Below are 18,862 nucleotides of genomic sequence, written 5' to 3'. Positions count from 1 at the left end.
CTTGATATTAGTGCCATTTTTAGTTTATCAGTGTTTTTCTTTTTACTTTGTTTTTTGACATAATGATATTTTTAAACTCTTGAAATAAACATAACATCGAACTTTAATGGAATCCATTGGAACTAAAACTAAAACTTTGAGTATTTTAAAACATGAGTAGGAGGGTTAACTCTCCAATGGCCATAAAAAAACTGTTTGTTGAAATCAGTGTACATGCTGGGAAGTCATTTTTATTAAAACCAGACCATTTCAGAGGTTGGTGAAGTAATTGTTGAGTCACTGGACTTGATCAATAAACTGTCCATAAACAACTTTTTGCCCTTTTTATGCCCAGCTTGCTCAGTTATAGTTTAGTCATCTGAGAGCTGGAGAATCGAGGAGATTTGTTATTGATTAAAATGACTAAAGAGAACTCATTGGACAGTTTGGTCGCCATGCCAACTGAAGATGAAGAAAGACTGGAAATGGGAGATTTACTCTATCTTAATCATATGCTTTGTTTTCCCCTAAATGGTGATGTCAGCGCGGGCAGATTATAAAACTATAAATACGATGGAGTTTGTCATCACTGCTGAGACATATTGACATTTCACAGTGTTAGCTTTGCGTTCCAGTCTGATAATGATTTTCTACTGTAAGCAGATTTATAAACTCGTCTCCAGAGAGGCAGGATGCTGCTGCCTCACCCTCTATTTCCATCCTGCTCATCTGTTTGGGTGTGTTGAATATTTTCCTTTAGTGATGGGACAGAGGAATACCCCAACACACAGCCACATCTCACACAGGAAGAGCTGCTTTTGTTCCGCTTTGGGTTCAATGAGGGCTTTCAAGTGCATCAAAATGTGCATAAGAGCATCCTCATGATGTCAAAATGGTAAAAAGGTGTTTAAGGAAATACTATTATTCAGCAAAACCAAACAATATTTAACAGAAAAGTAACTTTTGCTTGAGCATGAGGCAGTCAAGTATGAAAATCCTACAATATATGACATTTTACTCTTGAAGTAACCTATTCTATGACTTTTTACTCAAAATATTACAACTTCATTCTTGAAAAATATACAAACTTTTTCTAATAGTGACCCTAATACTCTCTTGTAAGCATGAGATGTTCATATTCTATATTTTTCTTATTGTCGACGAATCCCACGGAAAGGACAAAATAAACAATGAACTGATCTACTAACAAGTATCATCTGTGCTAGATCTTATTCCTCTGTGCCGTAGACCTCCGTTGTTGTCCAAAAACTATTAAAAACACATCACCGCTGCACTGGGTGACATGTTCTTTCAACACCATGAACACACACACACACACACTGTAGTTTATTTAGACTCACACACACCATCCTGTTTCCAGAAATACTCACTAAAGCGCCAAATGTGGATTCATCCACCGCTGAAAATAGTCCCCAATAAATACGCCATTTACTCCTGTTTGAGTAACGTTTGCTAAAACCTAAAGTGACCAGCTGTTTTATAAGATTATTGAGTGTTTTTTTAAAGAACAAAATTATATATTTGTGAGGCATATTAAGGATTTTCATCTTCAGCAGGAACCAAATATCATTACACTGTATCAGCAGCAGTTTCTCCTGCTGTGATTTCTTAAAGAGACCAATGTAACAGGCAAGTCTTTTTATTCCGATGCATCTACATATTGGGACTAATTGGACACTTTTTGGTGAATGTATTTCCTTAAGTGAGACAAGACACCTCAAAAGGCATTATGAAAAGAATATACCATCATTTCCTTGGCCTGCATGGTTAAAACAGACCATCAAATCTTCACACGCCTTTTGTTTCCTTTCTCTGCAGGAATTTGTGTCAAGTGTTTTGTTGTGTGAGATGAGATGTTGAGCAGAGTAGAATGAAGGAAACAGCTCCTTCTGCTGGTGAAAGCCTGGAAAAAAGTTTAGCATGTGTTTTGTTGTATGTCTCATATCTGTGCATGTGTGAAAGAAACGGATAATGTAATGTTTTAGATCTTCATGATCGATATTTTAACTAATACATTTTAATAATTTGATTGTGTATATGCTTTTCTTAAATAAATAAATCAAAGGAAAGTGTTTGTCTTAGATATAATTCTTTCATAATCTTTTAAAAATAAACTTTAATTGGAGAGCTCATCTTGATTTTTCTTGAACCGTTTATTTGATTTGAATCATCAGTTTTTATTCATTTAATTTTATTTTACTGGATTTTGCTTTTTATTTGTGATCTGGTCTTGTTGAATTTTTTAAATCTATTACGTTTAACCACTTTTTCATTGTTAGTTATTAATTTGCTGTTATTATTATTATAAGAATTTGGGATGTAAGCATAATTAGACAGCCTCATTATCAATTTTGAAGAAAAACAACCATTAATATAATCAAAAATGTTTTGTTCTTAAGACCAAACTCAATTCTAGACACACATAATTTAAAAGGTTTCACCCTTGAGTACCACCCATAGCAACAATATGTTTGTCTATGTTTCAGTCAGTGTGTATACAAGGCTTTAAAGTTTCTATCCGGTCTCCTCAGGCCAGAGAGGACGTCATCGGGATGCTGAAGTCAGAGAAAACCAGACCAGGGACACTAGAGGCTCATTACGGCTCAGCTGTCCCCACAAAACCCCTGCAGGCCCTGCAGAGAGACAGTCTGCTCACCAACAGCAACAACAGCACCGAAAACGTTTACGAGAGGCCCATGGCCGAGGTGAGGAAAGAGACATACTGCAATGATTAGTCCATTAATCGATTAGTCAGAAAATTAATCGGCAACTATTTTTATGATCAAATAATCGGTTTAGCCTTTTTTTTTAAGCAACTATGCCAAAAAAAGCTGCTTTTAGCTTCTCAAATGTGAGTATTTAATTTGTTTCTTTGTCATACATGATTGTAAGTGAAAATTGTGGTAAATCTTTTAAAAAATAGTTGCAGGAAAAAAATGTTTCTTGGCTTCTACACAGTATGTGCCAAAAACGTTAAGTTGCCACATGGTTGTTACTGAGTTCATGAGGTAACGTCCACCGATACTTTCACCCCACAAAGGAAAGCTAATTTTTTATAGTTACAGTTGTTGATTGATTACATTTTCTTCTGCTGTTTAGTAATATTTTCTGCTATTTCTGTGTAAAAATCCCTATAATTAATGCCAGAATACACAAGTTCCTTCCAGTAAACTTTCATGGAAATAATTTGGACTTTATGGACCCATAAAATAAAGTATTATCGTTTTATTTCTCAACATGAAGGTCTCATTGTTTCAAATCTCTCCCGCACCGTCAGGAATAAACTTCAGTTGGATGAATACTGAATCCTGGTGGGAAAAATATAACAGATAACTGTAAAAAAATAAATAAGTAAAAACTCCACCGGGGTTGTTAAAACTCCTGAATTCCCAGAAGAAAGATGTACTGTGCTGAAAACATGACCTCAGTGTCCTTCACTAGAAATTCCTACAAACAGCAACATACAGGAAGTTGCTGAATTCATCATTTACCAAAATTAGTACATTTTCTTTTTACATTTCAGTGGTTAAATATACTGTATATCAAAAGAGATTTTAGAGAGCAGGTTTCTGCAACAGATGGAGGATCTATACTGTCTAAATTTTTCATTTTGGTGGGTGCATTTACACCAAAGTTCATGCAAGTGAAGAGTAAAATCATGTTCTTTTGTGTGTTGATTAGCAGTGGTTTCTTCTTGAAAAGGTAATTTTCCACACTCAGTGGAATAAAAAGGGTGAACAGATCTGCAGTAGTCATGAAAAAAGTTTGAATAAAGCTTGTGTTGAAGAGAGAGAGTCTCATTGTTACACCACAAACACAATAGCCACCAAAACCGTAGCTAATGGTTACGGTGGATATTGTGTTCACAGATGTGGTGTCAGAGTGTGAGTTGTCATTGTCTCTGTTCAGCTGGACCGTCTGGAGGACAAACAGAAGGAGACGTACAGACGGATGTTGGAGCAGCTGCTGCTGGCAGAGAAATGTCACCGCCGCACCGTCATGGATCTGGACAACGAGAAACGCAAACACGTCGACTTCATGAACAAGAGCGACGACTTCACCAACCTGCTGGAGCAGGAGAGGGAGAGGTGAGGCCCGACCGTGTATGTTTGGTGTGCGTGTGTGTGTGTGTGTGTGTATACCTGTATTACCAATCTTGTGGGGAACCTGTTTACACACTCACATTGTGGGGACTTGCCTCCCTTTTGGGGACAAAACTCAAGTCCCCATAATGTAAATGTTTCAACTTCAGGGTGGCATTACGCATTTCTACATACATTTATCTCAAGTTTAAGAATTTTGATTATGTTTAACATCCGACATCATAACAAGATAAACAGAGATAACAGAATATCACAAAAAACACATGTCCTCTTTAAAAAAGCTTGAAAGGTCTTAGAGGGTAATTTTATGCTCTAACGCACCTGCTTATAACACTTCCTGACCTGCCAGAACATTGTGGTACTTGTTAAGAGCTCAAACTTAAAACATGGAGTGCTAAACATAAACCACCTTACTGTCTGACTATCTGAGTCCATTGTCATCCTCCAACCGCAGCGTACAAAAGAGAGGACGTGAATAAATGGATAGAAAGACATTATACCCGCATGATGAATCCATAACACAGGTGGAATCCAGATGTCAATCTGAGCAACTTTTATTACCTCATCTGTCTGGTGCAGCAAGTCAGGACAGAGCTGCTGAGATCACACACAGAGTGGTAAATAATAATACTGTATTCCTGCATGTTCAGAAAAATACACAACAGCAAAGTCCTTTACTGTGTGTGTATGTTTTATGAGCTTCAGATTCTTGGAATCTGTGCAAACATGCATGATGAAAGACTCACCGTTCATGAAAACATGTATGTTTTGCAGATGCTTGTTTATTTGTCTGTCAACAGCAGACATCAGATAAGACCAGGAGCAGGTTCTGGATGATAGATCTGATCTGATAGGAAGAGTGATGACTCGTACCTTATCACGCCATAGAAGACACACGGAGCAGCTCACAGCTACCACTGACTCAAACTTTTAAAGGGCTTTAAAGCCGTTATGTGTAGACTTTTATATGTTTTTATGTATCTGTTTCAATTCAGCAAAAATGCTGACAGTGTGCTTGTTTCAAATTATATTTCATATTGTTCTGATGGAGATTAGTTTTGGTTGAGTTTGTATACAAAGGAGACAATCTTGGTGAAAATTCATGCCGTGGTGCAAAAGGCAAACGTGCTCTGCTACAGAAATGTTTTTAATATCACAACTTGGGGTTGCTAAACTCTGAAATGAAAATTTCCATGTGTATATTTATATTCTTGGGCTCTACTGGAATATCTTTGCATGATTTACAGTTAAAAACTCCTTATTTATCTTATACTGGCCCTTTATGCAGCCCCTCAGTTCAGCCTCTGTCTCTTTAAGACAAGAGCCCACTCTGTCCCGATTGGTCAGCTTCAGGAAGCTTCCTCCGGCTCTGGAGGCTACTTTAACAAACTATAGTAGTTGGATTTCACCTCCTTTTCTCCTCCTTTTCTTTGCTCCAAATATAAACTTCTCAAATACATCTGTACATATTGGATCTGAATCTGATCCAAAATATAACAGTGGACAATGTGAATGACCTCAGTAACCAAGGCTACTGAATGAATGGCTGTTTGTGGGCAAACACGAATAATCTGATGTCAGTTCAAGGAGGAAGTAGAGGTAACTTTTCGGTTCAGAGCAGGTTGAGGCCCTGGCCTTTGACTTGCAGGGATTTTACATCCATTAATCTCACGTTGTGGAACTTTGACCATGTTTAACATCCGACATCAGAACAGGATAGAAACAGATAATCACAAAAAGCAGAATATGTCCTCTTTAAGTCTGCAGAAACCTTTTTTTCACCTCACCCAACATTTTTGACTATCCTTCCTTCACCAAGATGATGAAATAAAAACTTACTTCGACAAGAGACACATTGGTGATGTTTTTTACTTTATCAAAAGTATTTTTAAACAGTTTTTTTGGATGAACTGGTTGGTTCGACACTTCCCATAAAGAGCAGTTCACTAAGCTTTTCAATAGAAAGATCTCACTCATAATCATAATCATAATCGTCATAATCTATATGTTAGACATGTTTAAGGGCCACTCAGATCATTTAGCACTAGTACTCTTCTTCTTGTACTTGGCCAATTCAAAATCTGTGTGCTCACCTCTTTCAAAAACAGCCTTAAAACATTTGATTTTTCTGCTACCTTTCAAGTCAAGTCTATTTTATTTGTATAACACCAATAACCCAAATCACAAATTTGCCTCAAGAGGCTTTACAACCTGTACAATACACCCTCTGTCCTTACACCCTCAAATCAGATAAGAATAAACCCACAAATCTCCTTTACTGGGGGAAAAAATGAAGAAACTTCAGGAGGAGCAACAGAGGAGGAATCCTTCTTCCAGGACAGACAGATAATAGATGTGTGTACAGAATAAACAGAATAAGAAATCAGGCTAACAAAATTTACCTTCTTTCTTTCCCTACTTTTATTTTTATGTAAAGCACTGAGTTTTCCTCTGTGTATGAAATGCATTATATGAATAAGGCTTGTCTTGCCTTGCAAAATACTTGGAAGAGGGATTTTTTTTTGTGTGTGTGTGCCTAAGCTCTGTTTGATAACACATTCCTGTTGGCTGCCGTCAGCGTGCAGATTCACTGCAAGTGATATCATGAGCGGGTCGATCCTGAACACAGGGGAGGTGATGTCATTCGTAACAGAGATCCTCCTGGACGATAAGAGGCTCTGTCTGCACAACAACTATCACGGGCAAATGCAACCACACAAGAACTTTTTTTTCTTTTTTTTTTTAACTGTCAGAGATGTGCAGCTAATTTTACTCAAGTAATACTTAAAGTTATGTGTAGAAACCTGTCTTTGCTCTTTTAAAATCATCTACATTTGATAGTTTAGAGGACATTGTTTTAATCTTACATACTAAAGTGAATTAGAGTAAAGGCCATAAATGCAAGTTTTATGTCACATTCAGTCAAAACAAGCAAATCACATTCACATTGCAGCTAATTTCAGATGTTGTCAGCTGATCAGTGTGGTTTACATTAATTTCAGTACATTAAGAAAAGCTTTTTTATATTTTTTTCGTTCTCTTGGAAGCTGCCCCTCGAGAAACTGCTGCCGGCTATGTCAACAAACCATGAAACAAACTACAGTAGCAGGATTTCACTACTTCTTCTGGTTCTTTACTGAAAAGGTCAACTTCTCAAATACATCTGTACATGTTTGAGCCAAAATACAATCTGAAATATGAGAGTGGACAACCTTAGCAACAACCATAGCAACCAAGGCTGCAGAACAGATGGCCATATAAGGTCATGTGCGACAAGCGGACATCAGCTTGTCACCAAGGTAGAAAAAAATGTCACAAACGAAGCGTTCAGAGCAGCTAAAGCCCTGGACTTTGACTTGCAGGCAGCATTTCTACATACGTTAAAGTTTTGGGACTTTGACCACAGATATAACAGTATATAAATAACAGAAAATCACAAAAAGCAGAATATGTCTCCTTAAAAGGATGGTTACTTCTAACCCTGTGGCTGCTAGGCTCCGGGATCAGGGCCTCCCAGTCTGGTAGGGGCAAATGTGGTTCCCGAGGTTGGGATTTCAACCAGTAAACCATGTCTGTCTTCAGAAAAATGTAGGTTTGATTCTCTGTAATTTTACAGTGGTGGACAATTCTGATTCAAGTTCAGTTGCAGCCTTAACAAAATCCCATTTTTACTCCCTAGACAGTCAACAACAAATGTGCCTCCTTGGTGTCAAAGCGTTGTTGTTGACTCGTCTGTTCAGAATGTTAATAAGGACGGTAATTATTGTGACTGTAATTAGCTTGAGATCAGCATCTCCTGGTGTGATGTGTTTGCTGTGGGTTTTTATGAGCATTTAGGTCTCTCTTTTCTCTCACTAAGAGGCTTCTGTCAGCAGGGAGGCTATGAATAGACCCGAACACAGAGAGGCTTTCTGCAGAGCCATCATCTGCCAACTGGGTTATAATGACAGATAGTCTGAGTCCTGAGAGCAAGACGAGCAATCTGAGTCTTATGTTTGAGGGATAAGTTCATCTAGAAGCAGTGGTGGAAGAAGTATTCAGATGCTTTCAGTAAAAGTACCAATATAGCAACATAAAAATACTCCATTACGAGTAAAAGTCCTGCATGAAAAGTCCCTCTACAGTAAAAGTACATAAGTATTATGAGCTGGATGTAGTTAAAGTATTGCAGTAAAAGTAGTGGTTTAGTACCATCTTTTATTTGACAAAGTGTTGAGTTTTTAAACAATTTATTTGTTTGTTTCCCACACTGTGGCTATTTGTCAATCATTTTATGCAGTATTATATCTCGACCAGTGGAGGAGCAGTGAGGAGATGGGGATAAGTGAATAAGGGCATAACAGCAATACGTTGTTGTTCTTTACTGTTGAAACTCAAGAAAAAGACAAATTATAAAACATTAATAACAGGCCAGGCAGCCTGTCTGAAGGTGAAGTTTGCTCCTTATGACGCTTTATCATTTATACAACAAATTACATCTGCATGTTGTCATTTTCTTTATCCCAATTTCCTCAAAACTACAGGCTTTATCACTGGAATCTAAATGGAGCATTTCTTAGAGGCTTTTATCCGCAGCAACTTGCAGAGCCACATCTCAGAAATTACAGGGAGCCAAGAAAAGTGCAAGTATCAAATCCACAAAACACAAGTAATAAATGTACAAAGTGCTCTTGCGTCCTGGTGATATTTATGTCAAACATGTATTTGGAATAATGAAGAGCAGTGATAGAAAGCCTCTGCATCTGTAAGCTCTTTGCACTGCTCATATTTGGCTCATTTAGGAGCCTCTGCGATGCAAACCGCAGCCCTCCTCGCTGTCTGAAGCTATGATCTCACACACATACAATTCAGCTGCTATGGAGAATTTATATCCTTGTCCTTTCCCTTTGCACGATACAGGGGGATTATAATGAGAAAGGCCGTGCAAGTCTGGCATTGTCCTCTCCATAACAAAAACTCTCGCCTTGCATTGTTGCCTCGTTTCCATGGAAACACTGCTGCCTGCAAGACGTGAGAGTGGTCACTTGGATCAAGATGGATTTTAGGAAAAGGATGAGAAACAGAGCAAAAAAATTAATGTTTGAACTTCATGTGTTATGTCATACCTGCTGCCCAGTCATCCCTCCTTCCCTAAGGGGAAAAAACCAGGGAGGAAGAGCCCCCCCTCACCCCCCCCCACTTGAACCCCTCCTCCTCAGTGTCCAAACAAGGGCAGCGCCTCTCTGCGCCATATATGGAGGGCTGGATGACATCACCAGCCAGCAGAGCAGTGCTGTTTAGCACAACATCCACCTTTCATTGTCCACTGATGACATGTTTGGAATGTGATGGCTAATTCCCCGCGGAGCCGGGGCCCCTCCTTCCTTCCCTTTCTGACCCTTTGAGTCTCAGCAGCAGCAGCAGCAGCAGTTTGGCTCCTGCTCAGCCGAAAAAAAACTCTCTCAGATATGGATCAACCTGCCCGGCATCCCAACTTGTTGGTAAGTTGAGCAGAGTTTCAAGGGGAGAAGTTTTTGGACACAGGAGGAGCAGACTGTAAAGGTTGACCACTGTAGAGTTTTGATTAAAACTTACAGAACATTTGTTGCAGTGCTGGTTGTGTATTTTGGAGTCTGATGGGACTGTGCTTGCCACATATTAAAGGGAAACTGCTGCAGATTTCTCTCAGACACAGACTCCCGCAGAGATTAGTTAAACATCTACCAACAGGAGCATTAACTCAGACAGGCTGAGTTCTCAGAACTTGGTTGGCAGTGCTTCTTGTTGTTGCTTTGGATGTGTTGATGCAGAAGTTTAAATCATTGACAGTGTAAATACATTATCAACATGTCTGTGAAGATTCTCAATCGTCCAGGACATCTAGAGGTACTACAGTATGTCAAGGTAACTGGATGTGCTGTTTTCGTCATATCTATCTTCTAAAGACGTGTTTAGACAGAATACAAGACGTTTCAAATTCGATTGTGATTGCATACAAAGTCAAGGCATGAGTGGGTGTGATTAGATGCAAATTCGCCAAGGTGCAGCGAGGTGAGGTGAAGACGTGTTGAGAAAGTTTGTGCTTTATGAAACTACTTGTAAACTTACAGACACGGGAGGCTAAAACATAAAGAACTGGAATTCTTAATGAGTTTGAGGTGTCACACAAACACACTCATATATCTTATCAATTTGTCCATCTGTCCAACCTGAGGTTTCTTCCATTTTTTCCCCATTAAAGTTGGGAGTTTTCCTTATCTGACCTTATCTCGGTCTAAGGAATATACAGATTGTAAGGCCCCTTGAGACAATTTTGTGATCTGTGACATTGGGCCATATGAATAAAATTTGACTGTACTGACTGTAATCGACACTCCACACATGGTTGGTGCTTTACTTTCTCTCTAGCTTACAGCTGGTTGTTTGTGAGGTTAATAAACACAGAGACGACAGTGAATTTGGGTGAAAAATGCAAATGCAAATTAGCTTTGTTTCCTGTCTGAACACACCTGCAGATTAGAAAGTGTCAAATTTACAAATTAAATGATAAACCACGTTGCCTTAAAGGTGCAGTGTGTAGGATTTAGTGGCATCTAGTGGTGAGGCTGCAGACTGCAACCAACCGAATACTCCAACATTGAATTAAACCAACAGTTTAAGCATGCATACTTCACGGAGTAATTGCCTGATGTGCAGAGATGAGAAAGTAGGCAGCATTTGAACTTCTCTCGCAAGCTCTGTTTGCATTCTTCACACAACTACTACTCGTGTGAACAACTGAGAGCAACACCACGAATGCCCTATGATGGCTGGCTTTTCAAATGTGTTTGGACAAAGCATAAACACTTTTGCCTTAAGATGTGGTCGGACAACACTTTGTACAAACTGCTTTGTTTCAAGCATACCCCAGCTTTAGTACTTGTAGATGTAAAACCATTCCAGTTTTTACTCAAGTCTGCAAAAAAACAAAACAGATTTAGCACCTGTGATCAGTGCTCTTAGTAGACTCAAGATAGACTGACTAACAACCCTCGAATCAACAGTTCTTGCTAAAGAAAATGTGCTGTGTATGGGAGGTGTGACTCCTTCCGTATGACAGCTACTACTGTTTCCCATGGGATTTTATTTTTAACAGCCTGGAAATGTCTTTGAAGCAGCGCCCTGACCATCATGGAACCCACTGAAATCCATATAAATGCAATTCTATTATGGGTATTGTCAGATTCTCAAGGCATTGACTATTCTTGATGTGTCAGTTATTAATGCAGAAATTACTAATTCCCAAAAACTTTTAACTAAATACACTTGCGTATTAATGTATTTCCTAACTTGCAGCTGCCATTCCTCCATCTACTGCACTCTGGACAGGACAGGGTAAGCTTCATCAAAGGGAATCACATGTGTTCAGACCCAAATCTGCTTCTCTTTTTATTTCCTTTGTTCCCTCACTTATCCTGCTGCTGCCATTTATTTTCAGGGGTCTGATCTGAGAGATCTGAGAGATGCAACACAATTTAGTCATCAACTGTCATGGAAGAAACTTTGTTGTATGAGGATGTGCCAGTGCTTGATAATATTTAAGAACTATTCATGTTCTGCATCCAATTATTCATTGTTTGTTTGTTAGCATATTTCACAACATTTGGTGCAGAAATGATTCAGGATTGGTGTCATCTGGATTGAAACAAATGTGTTAGATATTAACTTTCTCTTTTTGTATCTGCCTCTATCTGTTTCTTAGACTCAAAAGACTGCTGGAGCAGGAAAAGGCCTACCAGGCTCGTAAAGACAAAGACCACAGCAAGCGGCTGGAGAAGGTCAGAGCAGAGTTGGTGAAGCTCAAGTCCTTTGCCCTGATGTTGGTGGATGAGCGGCAGCTGCACATTGAGCAGATTGACCAGCAGAGCCAGAAGATCCAGGACCTCACTCAGAAGCTGCAAGAGAAAGAGCAGCGCCTAGTGGCGGTCACCGACACCGCAAAGGAGGACAGCCAGAAGGTCCTCAAGCTGGAGGCCGAGCTGGAGCACAGAGCGGCCAAGTTCACGCAGGAGCACGAAGAGATGACCGCCAAACTGACCAACCAAGAGTCCCAAAGCCGCCAGCTCAGACTGAAGCTGGCCGGACTGTCACACAAGATTGAAGAGCTGGAAGAAAGCAACAAGGCGCTGCAGAAATCAGATGAGGACCTGCAGGAGCTGCGGGAAAAGATCAGCAAAGGGGAGTGCGGGAACTCGTCTCTCATGGCCGAGCTGGAGAATTTGAGGAAGAGAGTGCTAGAGATGGAGGGTAAAGATGTGGAGATAACCAAAACAGAGTCTCAATGCAGGGAGCTCAGGAAGAGGCTGCAGGAGGAGGAAAACCATAGTAAGGAGCTGAGGCTGGAGGTGGAAAAACTACAGAAAAGAATGGCTGAACTGGAAAAACTGGAGGGGGCTTTCAACAGGAGCAAAATGGATTGCTCTCAGCTTCACACTAACCTGGAAAAGGAGAAACGTGTTATGAAGGATCTGGCCAGCGAGCTCGAGATGGTAAAAATTCGGTTGAAAGAACTAGAGTCCTCAGAGTCAAAGTTTGAAAAGGCAGAGATGATCCTAAAAGATGATCTTATGAAGCTGAAGTCCTTCACAGTTATACTGGTAGACGAAAGAAAAAACATGGCAGAGAGACTTAAACAGGAAGAACAGAAAAGTGATGATTTAAGTAAGATGTTCAAAGCAGAGCAAGGCAAAGTCACAGAGGTCACAGAGAAGCTGATAGAGGAGAGCAAAAAACTTCTCAAATTCAAATCTGAGATGGAGGTCAAAGTGACGACTCTTACTAAAGAGAAAGATGAGTTGAAAACTAAACTTGCAAGTGAGGAGGAAAAGTGTAGGGAGCTGAATACGAAGTTATGTGGGATGAAAATAAGAGTGGACGGACTAGAAGAGACAGAAAAGAAGCGGGCTAATAAAGACGAAAACAGAAATCAAGATGAGGACAACAAAGTAAAAGAACTCTCGCTAGAAATCGAAAGACTCAAGAGCAGGCTCAAACAACTCGAGGTGGTCGAAGGGGATTTAATGAAAACGGAGGACGAGTATGATCTACTGGAGAAGAAGTTCAGGACAGAGCAGGACAAGGCAAACAACCTTTCTAAGCTATTGGAGGAAATGAAAAGTCAGATTGCCAGGAACAAAGCAATAGAAAAAGGTGAAGTCATGAGTACGGAGGCTGAGCTGAGAATTCGCTGCAAGATGGAGGAGGCCAAAACCAGAGAGCTGCGGGTGGACGTCCAGGCCCTGAAGGAGAAAATCCATGAGCTGATGAACAAGGAGGACCGGCTCTCCCAGCTGCAGGTGGATTACTCTGTCCTCCAGAAGAGGTTCATGGAGGAGGAGGAGAAGAAGAAGAGCATGAGTCAAGAAGTGGCCAGCCTTACCAAGGAACTGGAGGCCTCCAAGCGATACAGTCGTGCCATGAGGCCGAGTATGAACGGTAGAAGGATGATGGATGTTCCTGTTACCTCCACAGCAGTACAGACAGATGTTGTTGCCAGTGAGCCCGCTGAGGATGACACAGCAGCAGGCTTTATCCGAAAATCAGTCCTCGAGGAGAACCACTTAATGAGCAATCTGAGACAGCGAGGTCTTAAAAAGCCGACAGTTCTGGAGCGATACCCTCCGGCATCGGCAGAACTCGGGGCGAGAAAATCCTGGATACCCTGGATGAAAAAGAAAGATGCTATCACACTCACTCAGATCCCTCCTGAGAAGACATTGCTCCATCCACCGGAGATGACCATGTCTCCAAAGCCAGGTCAGCCGCTGCACATCCGCGTGACGCCTGATCACGAGAACAGCACCGCCACTTTGGAGATCACCAGCCCTCGAGCTGAGGATTTCTTCTCCAGCACCACCATCATCCCGACTCTCGGCCTTCAGAAACCTCGAATCACAATCGTCCCTAAGCCCACAACCGTGACTTCAAAAGCCAAAGCCTGCGATGTGCCAGGAGGTCTTGATCGAGCTAAATCTCCAGTGACGATAACCACCATCTCCAGAGCCAAGAGTCCGGAGAAGACTAACAGCAGCGGCTCTGACAGTCCTCAGTCGCCGGTGTCCATCATCACAGTCAGCACCACTCCTGTGGCTGAAGCATGTGCTTCACCTGAGCCTCATGAAATTACCACAGGTCGCACAGTGATCAAGATGACCCCGGAGAAGCAACTTGGGTCCCCAACTGTCAGAAAATACAACGGCAACAGCAACATCATTACGACAGAAGACAACAAGATACACATCCACCTGGGTCCGCAGTTTAAGCGGCCCTCTGAGGGATGCAGTAGTCCTTTGTTGATGCTGAGGCCTCTCAGTCTGAGCCCAGAAAGCAAAGAAATGTCGACGGGAACAGTACTCCGCTCGCCACGCCAACCCTCGTCGGGGAAGACGACTCCGAGCAAAATGACAAGCAGCATAACGATAACACCCATCACCTCGGCAGCCTCCAGGCCAACACAGTCTGTGGTGAGAGCTTTTGAGATTGTTACGCCTAATGTCCTCCATCTTTCTTTCTTTCTTTCTTCCTTCCTTTCTTTCTCTCTTTCTTCCTTCATTCCTTTCAGTTGTGACTCCACAAAACAAAGAAGCATTATAGATATTTTCTCCTTCATTTACGAACAAAAATATCTGAACAATGTCTCATGTTTTACGTTGCAGTTGCTTCTGAATTGTTTCAAAATGAAATCAGGTGGTGTGTGCTCCCTAGATAGCACTCTCTCCAGGTATAAAAACTGTAAATATAAATATATAACAATAAAATCTCACAGTATGAACCACACTAACAAACTGGAATGATCTGACATGCATCAGATTCCACTCTAGAGAATACGTTCTAAGGGTTGTGTATACACGAACAACAAATTTAACAACAGTACTGACAAATTCACTCATTTTAACGGGCAAGAAGTTTGACATTTTTCACTTTGAGCACGTTAAAGTTTACAGATACACAACCTTCGAACTCCCTTAATGTGACAAAAGCTGATGTTAGTTAATATGCAAGCGGCTCGACCCAAGTTAACCCCAACAGGCTGGTGTAAATGACCCCAGTAAGCATGGATTTGGTGATTTGGTGATCAAAGGTTAAATCTGGGCAAATTTAGTTGAAAATGAGTTTTTTTGGACATATAACTGTTTTTTCAACGTCATTTCAATGACTAAACTTTAGGGTCCTAAATACAAGTTGAAATATATTCATTTAAAAGTGTTTATTATCCAAAAGATGTTCAGGAAAAAAGGCACCTCTGTTATTGATCATTTTAATTACAAATTCTCTTTTTTAGAGGAAATCTGGTGATGTGTTTCAGCATAAAGACTTCTTCAGCATGTGTGGCAGCAGTGAGCTCTCTCTTTATGAAGGACACATCATGTGATCACCAATCAACAGAAAACAGTTACACCTGAGAATAAAGGTCCTCTAAACTGTTGAATTGGCTTTTCAAAACTATCTAAACTGTCCTAATGAGGTCTTACTGTTATTGTATATTCAAACTGTGAATCACAGCTGTCAATCAGCACCCACACAGCAGACATTAAAACTACTATAAGTCTTTAAATCTTATTAATGGAGCAATAGAGGGCCTTATTAGAGGGCCTGAATTTAGAGATTGAGACCATAATGACTTTAAAAAATGACTGATTCAGTATTTCTAGAGAGAAGTTGAAGCTTTTTGAATGGGAGTCAGTTGGAGGATCTAGCGGCCATCAGTGGCACTTTAAGGTACTTCAGACTGAAGATGTGGTCGCTGCTACTTGGGTGGAAGTAGCAGACCTCCTCTCAGGTGTACAGGTGTAGCTATTTTCTGTTGATTGGTGATCATATGCTGAGGAAGACTTTATGCCAAAACGCGTCAGCAGATTTGTCAGCCTATTCTTTATGAGTAAATTCGTCTAAAAGACCAATACATAAGTTGACAGTTTTTGCTGATTTTTAACTATAGAGTTCTGCCTTTTTTCCTGACTTTGTTCTGGAGAATATAGACACACACACACTTTGTTTAAAGGTAGGGCATCCAGCTGAATGGCATCTGATTCCTCTGATGAACTCATAGCATTTTATACTTTGCACCTACCTGGCAATTCTCCAAGAAGATTACCTATCATCGTATTTTTGGTGCTCATACTTTCAACACTCGAGCCACTCTGACTTAAATGTCTGAGTTACAAGGGATAGCATTCTTTGTCCATGATCAGGGTTAATTGTGACCTTGACACCTACACAATCTTTGACTTCCAAATCACCAAAACTATGGTTAAAGGGGTTTTCACCTTTATTTTAATTATATATAAGGATAAAGCTTTCTATTTTCTATATATTTCTTATTGTCAACAAATCTCATGTACAGAGCCAAATGTACAATCAATTGATCCACTAACAGGTATTGTGTGTGTATCCAAAGCCTGATATATCTTATTCCTCTGTGCCGTAGACCTCCGTTGTTGTGCATAAACTATTAAAAACACATCAGTGAGTCACGTCGCTGCACTGGGTGACATGTTCCTTCATTATGAAGAGATTGGTCACGTTGTTTAGAAACTTTGTACTACATTGTACATTGGAAATTTCTCAAAGAACTTCAGTACAAAGTCAAGAGGTTGTGATATGTAGCACAACAAGCCAGTGAAGCTGGAAACAGAACTGCTTTCCTGCACGTGCTCAGTGGCGTCTGCTTTTACACAGATCTAATCTTTGAAAACGTGATCGCTGTTATTAGTCTTTGGAGCCATTTCTAAACAAACTAATGTGACCAAACTTTTTATAATGAAGGAACATGTCACAGAGTGCAGCGATGTGACTCATTGATGTGTTTTTAATAGTTTTTGGACAACAACGGAGGTCTACGGCACAGAGGAATAAGATAGATCAGGCTTTGGATACACACACTTGTTAGTAGATCAATTCATTGTTGGTTTGGCTCTAAACATGAGATTTGTTGACAATAAGAAAAATATAGAAAATTGTCTACGTGGTTACACAAAAAAAACCAAATCCAAATCCTCTCCTGTTTCCCTATGCTGTTTTGTCGTTTTTGTTTCCAGCCCAGTTCGGATGTGCAGTCAGCTCGGAGTGCAGCCACACGGATCCCTGTGTCAAAAGGTATGAAACCGAGCAGCAAGGCGGTTCTGGGTGTCTCCACGGTGACGAGGTTAGATTCGCGGGCCGAGGGCCAGTCGATGAAAATCGAGCTGAGGAAGTCGATGGTGTGCGCCTCCGCCTCTGTGGTGGGAGGCAAGAGCTGAGAGCTGAACAAGCTGCCATGGCAACGACTCACGATTGAGTTTCCGCTGCCAAATATGAGTTAAATCACCACCACATCAGAGCACACACACAACTGGGACAATACTTTATTTCATTCTGACCTTCCGTTTGCAAATTTACATGCTTTCAGGAAATATTTTATGTGATTTGAAGGCCAGGCTGTTACATTTTCCATGAAGCGTCTCTTTGCATGTGACAGCACTGCTTATTCTGAGTGTGTTTGATTAACTCCATCTAGGTGATCATTTGCTCCAGACTTTTTTTTTTTTTAAATCTCGTCCTTCACATTTTTTCATAGCTTGTGTTTATTTCACCATTGCTTATGGAGGTTTCCAGTCACTGTGAATTGTTTGTGGAGTATGAAATTGTCATCATTTGTGACTAAATAAAAGCTATTTATCTCTGAACCAAGTATTGCATCGCTTTGTAGATTTTCATTTGTGTTTGTCTGTGTGTGAGCTTAAAAAAAGCGGGTGAGTATCAACTGGGAAACCTCCATAATATTAACCCATGCTGCTTCTGACAACTGAACAGCTATGAAAACTTAATGTGAAGATGTTCATACGTCTCATGTGGTGTTTCGGTGGCCTTGAAAACATTGTGAAAACAGTATCACATTCCAGTTAGAACAAGGTGGATGAAAGTCACAAAGCGAACAAACAGACAGTATTTGTGTTTAGTATTGAGTTGCTGCACCAAAATTCATAAATCTTGTTGACTTAATAGACTTTGGGGAATGATTACAGTTTAATTTACTGATGTGAATGGGATCATTTAAACGGAAAATATTATTTAATGCCTTCAGGTCCTGCAGATAAACCCTTTTGCCAGAAAATATTCCCATAGATATGCTTTGTTTTTACTTCTTGGATATTGTTGCACAACCCTCAAAATTTCCATGTGTGCACTATATGGCCAAAAGTATGTGGACACCACAACATTACTCACAATATACTGTATAATTTTTGAGGTCAGGCATTGACTTGCTCTTATAAGAGCCTCCACTCTCCTGGGAAGGCTTTCTAATACTTTTTGGCACTCAGCTGTAGGGATTTGCTCACATTCAGCCAAAAGAGCATCAAGGTCCGGCCTGCAGCCGGTTGCAATCCAGTTCATCCCAAAGGTGTCGGATGGGGTTAAGGTCAGGACTTTGTGCAGGCCAGTCAAGTTCATCCACATCAAACTGGCAAAACATTTCTTTATGAAGCTGCTTTGTGCACAAATTGTTGGAGTAACACTACTGTCTGTAGTGTAATTATGGGGCCCAAATAAGAAAAAACAGACCCAGATCAGAAGTACAGTAAATATGTGTCCACATTTGGCCAAATTGTGTATTGTAACCGTTTTAGGGTTTGAAATGAGGAGAATAAATTCACATGTTACAGCAGCACAGAGTCAGACTGAAAGGTAAGAAAACAAATAACAATTTGGGCAAAATAAATGAAAAATAAAGCAAAAAATTAAAGAAATTAGAGAGGTGACAT

At 40.3% G+C, this 18,862-nt stretch overlaps 1 protein-coding gene across 4 annotated transcripts in view; it reads left to right on the top strand.

Moving 5' to 3' along the window:
- Positions 1-18,862, top strand: part of filip1b (filamin A interacting protein 1b) — a 49,502-nt gene that overhangs the window by 26,809 nt on the left and 3,831 nt on the right. Inside the window, exons 3-7 of one of the 4 annotated variants that reach the window (XM_067573110.1) lie at positions 2,532-2,705; positions 3,910-4,088; positions 11,824-14,584; positions 14,777-14,841; positions 17,159-17,216. In XM_067573110.1, coding sequence (XP_067429211.1) covers positions 2,532-2,705; positions 3,910-4,088; positions 11,824-14,584; positions 14,777-14,841; positions 17,159-17,216 — 3,237 coding nt within the window. Of the gene's footprint in view, positions 1-2,531; positions 2,706-3,909; positions 4,089-9,485; positions 9,584-11,823; positions 14,585-14,776; positions 14,842-17,158; positions 17,786-18,862 lie in introns of those variants that run through there. The other 3 variants (XM_067573111.1, XM_067573109.1, XM_067573112.1) reach the window with 3 other exon arrangements.

Source organism: Thunnus thynnus, chromosome 18, assembly GCF_963924715.1.
Source record: "Thunnus thynnus chromosome 18, fThuThy2.1, whole genome shotgun sequence".
NCBI lineage: Eukaryota > Metazoa > Chordata > Actinopteri > Scombriformes > Scombridae > Thunnus > Thunnus thynnus.
The sequence above is the reverse complement of the archived record's forward strand: the minus strand, read 5'-3'. Positions and strand labels throughout refer to the sequence as shown.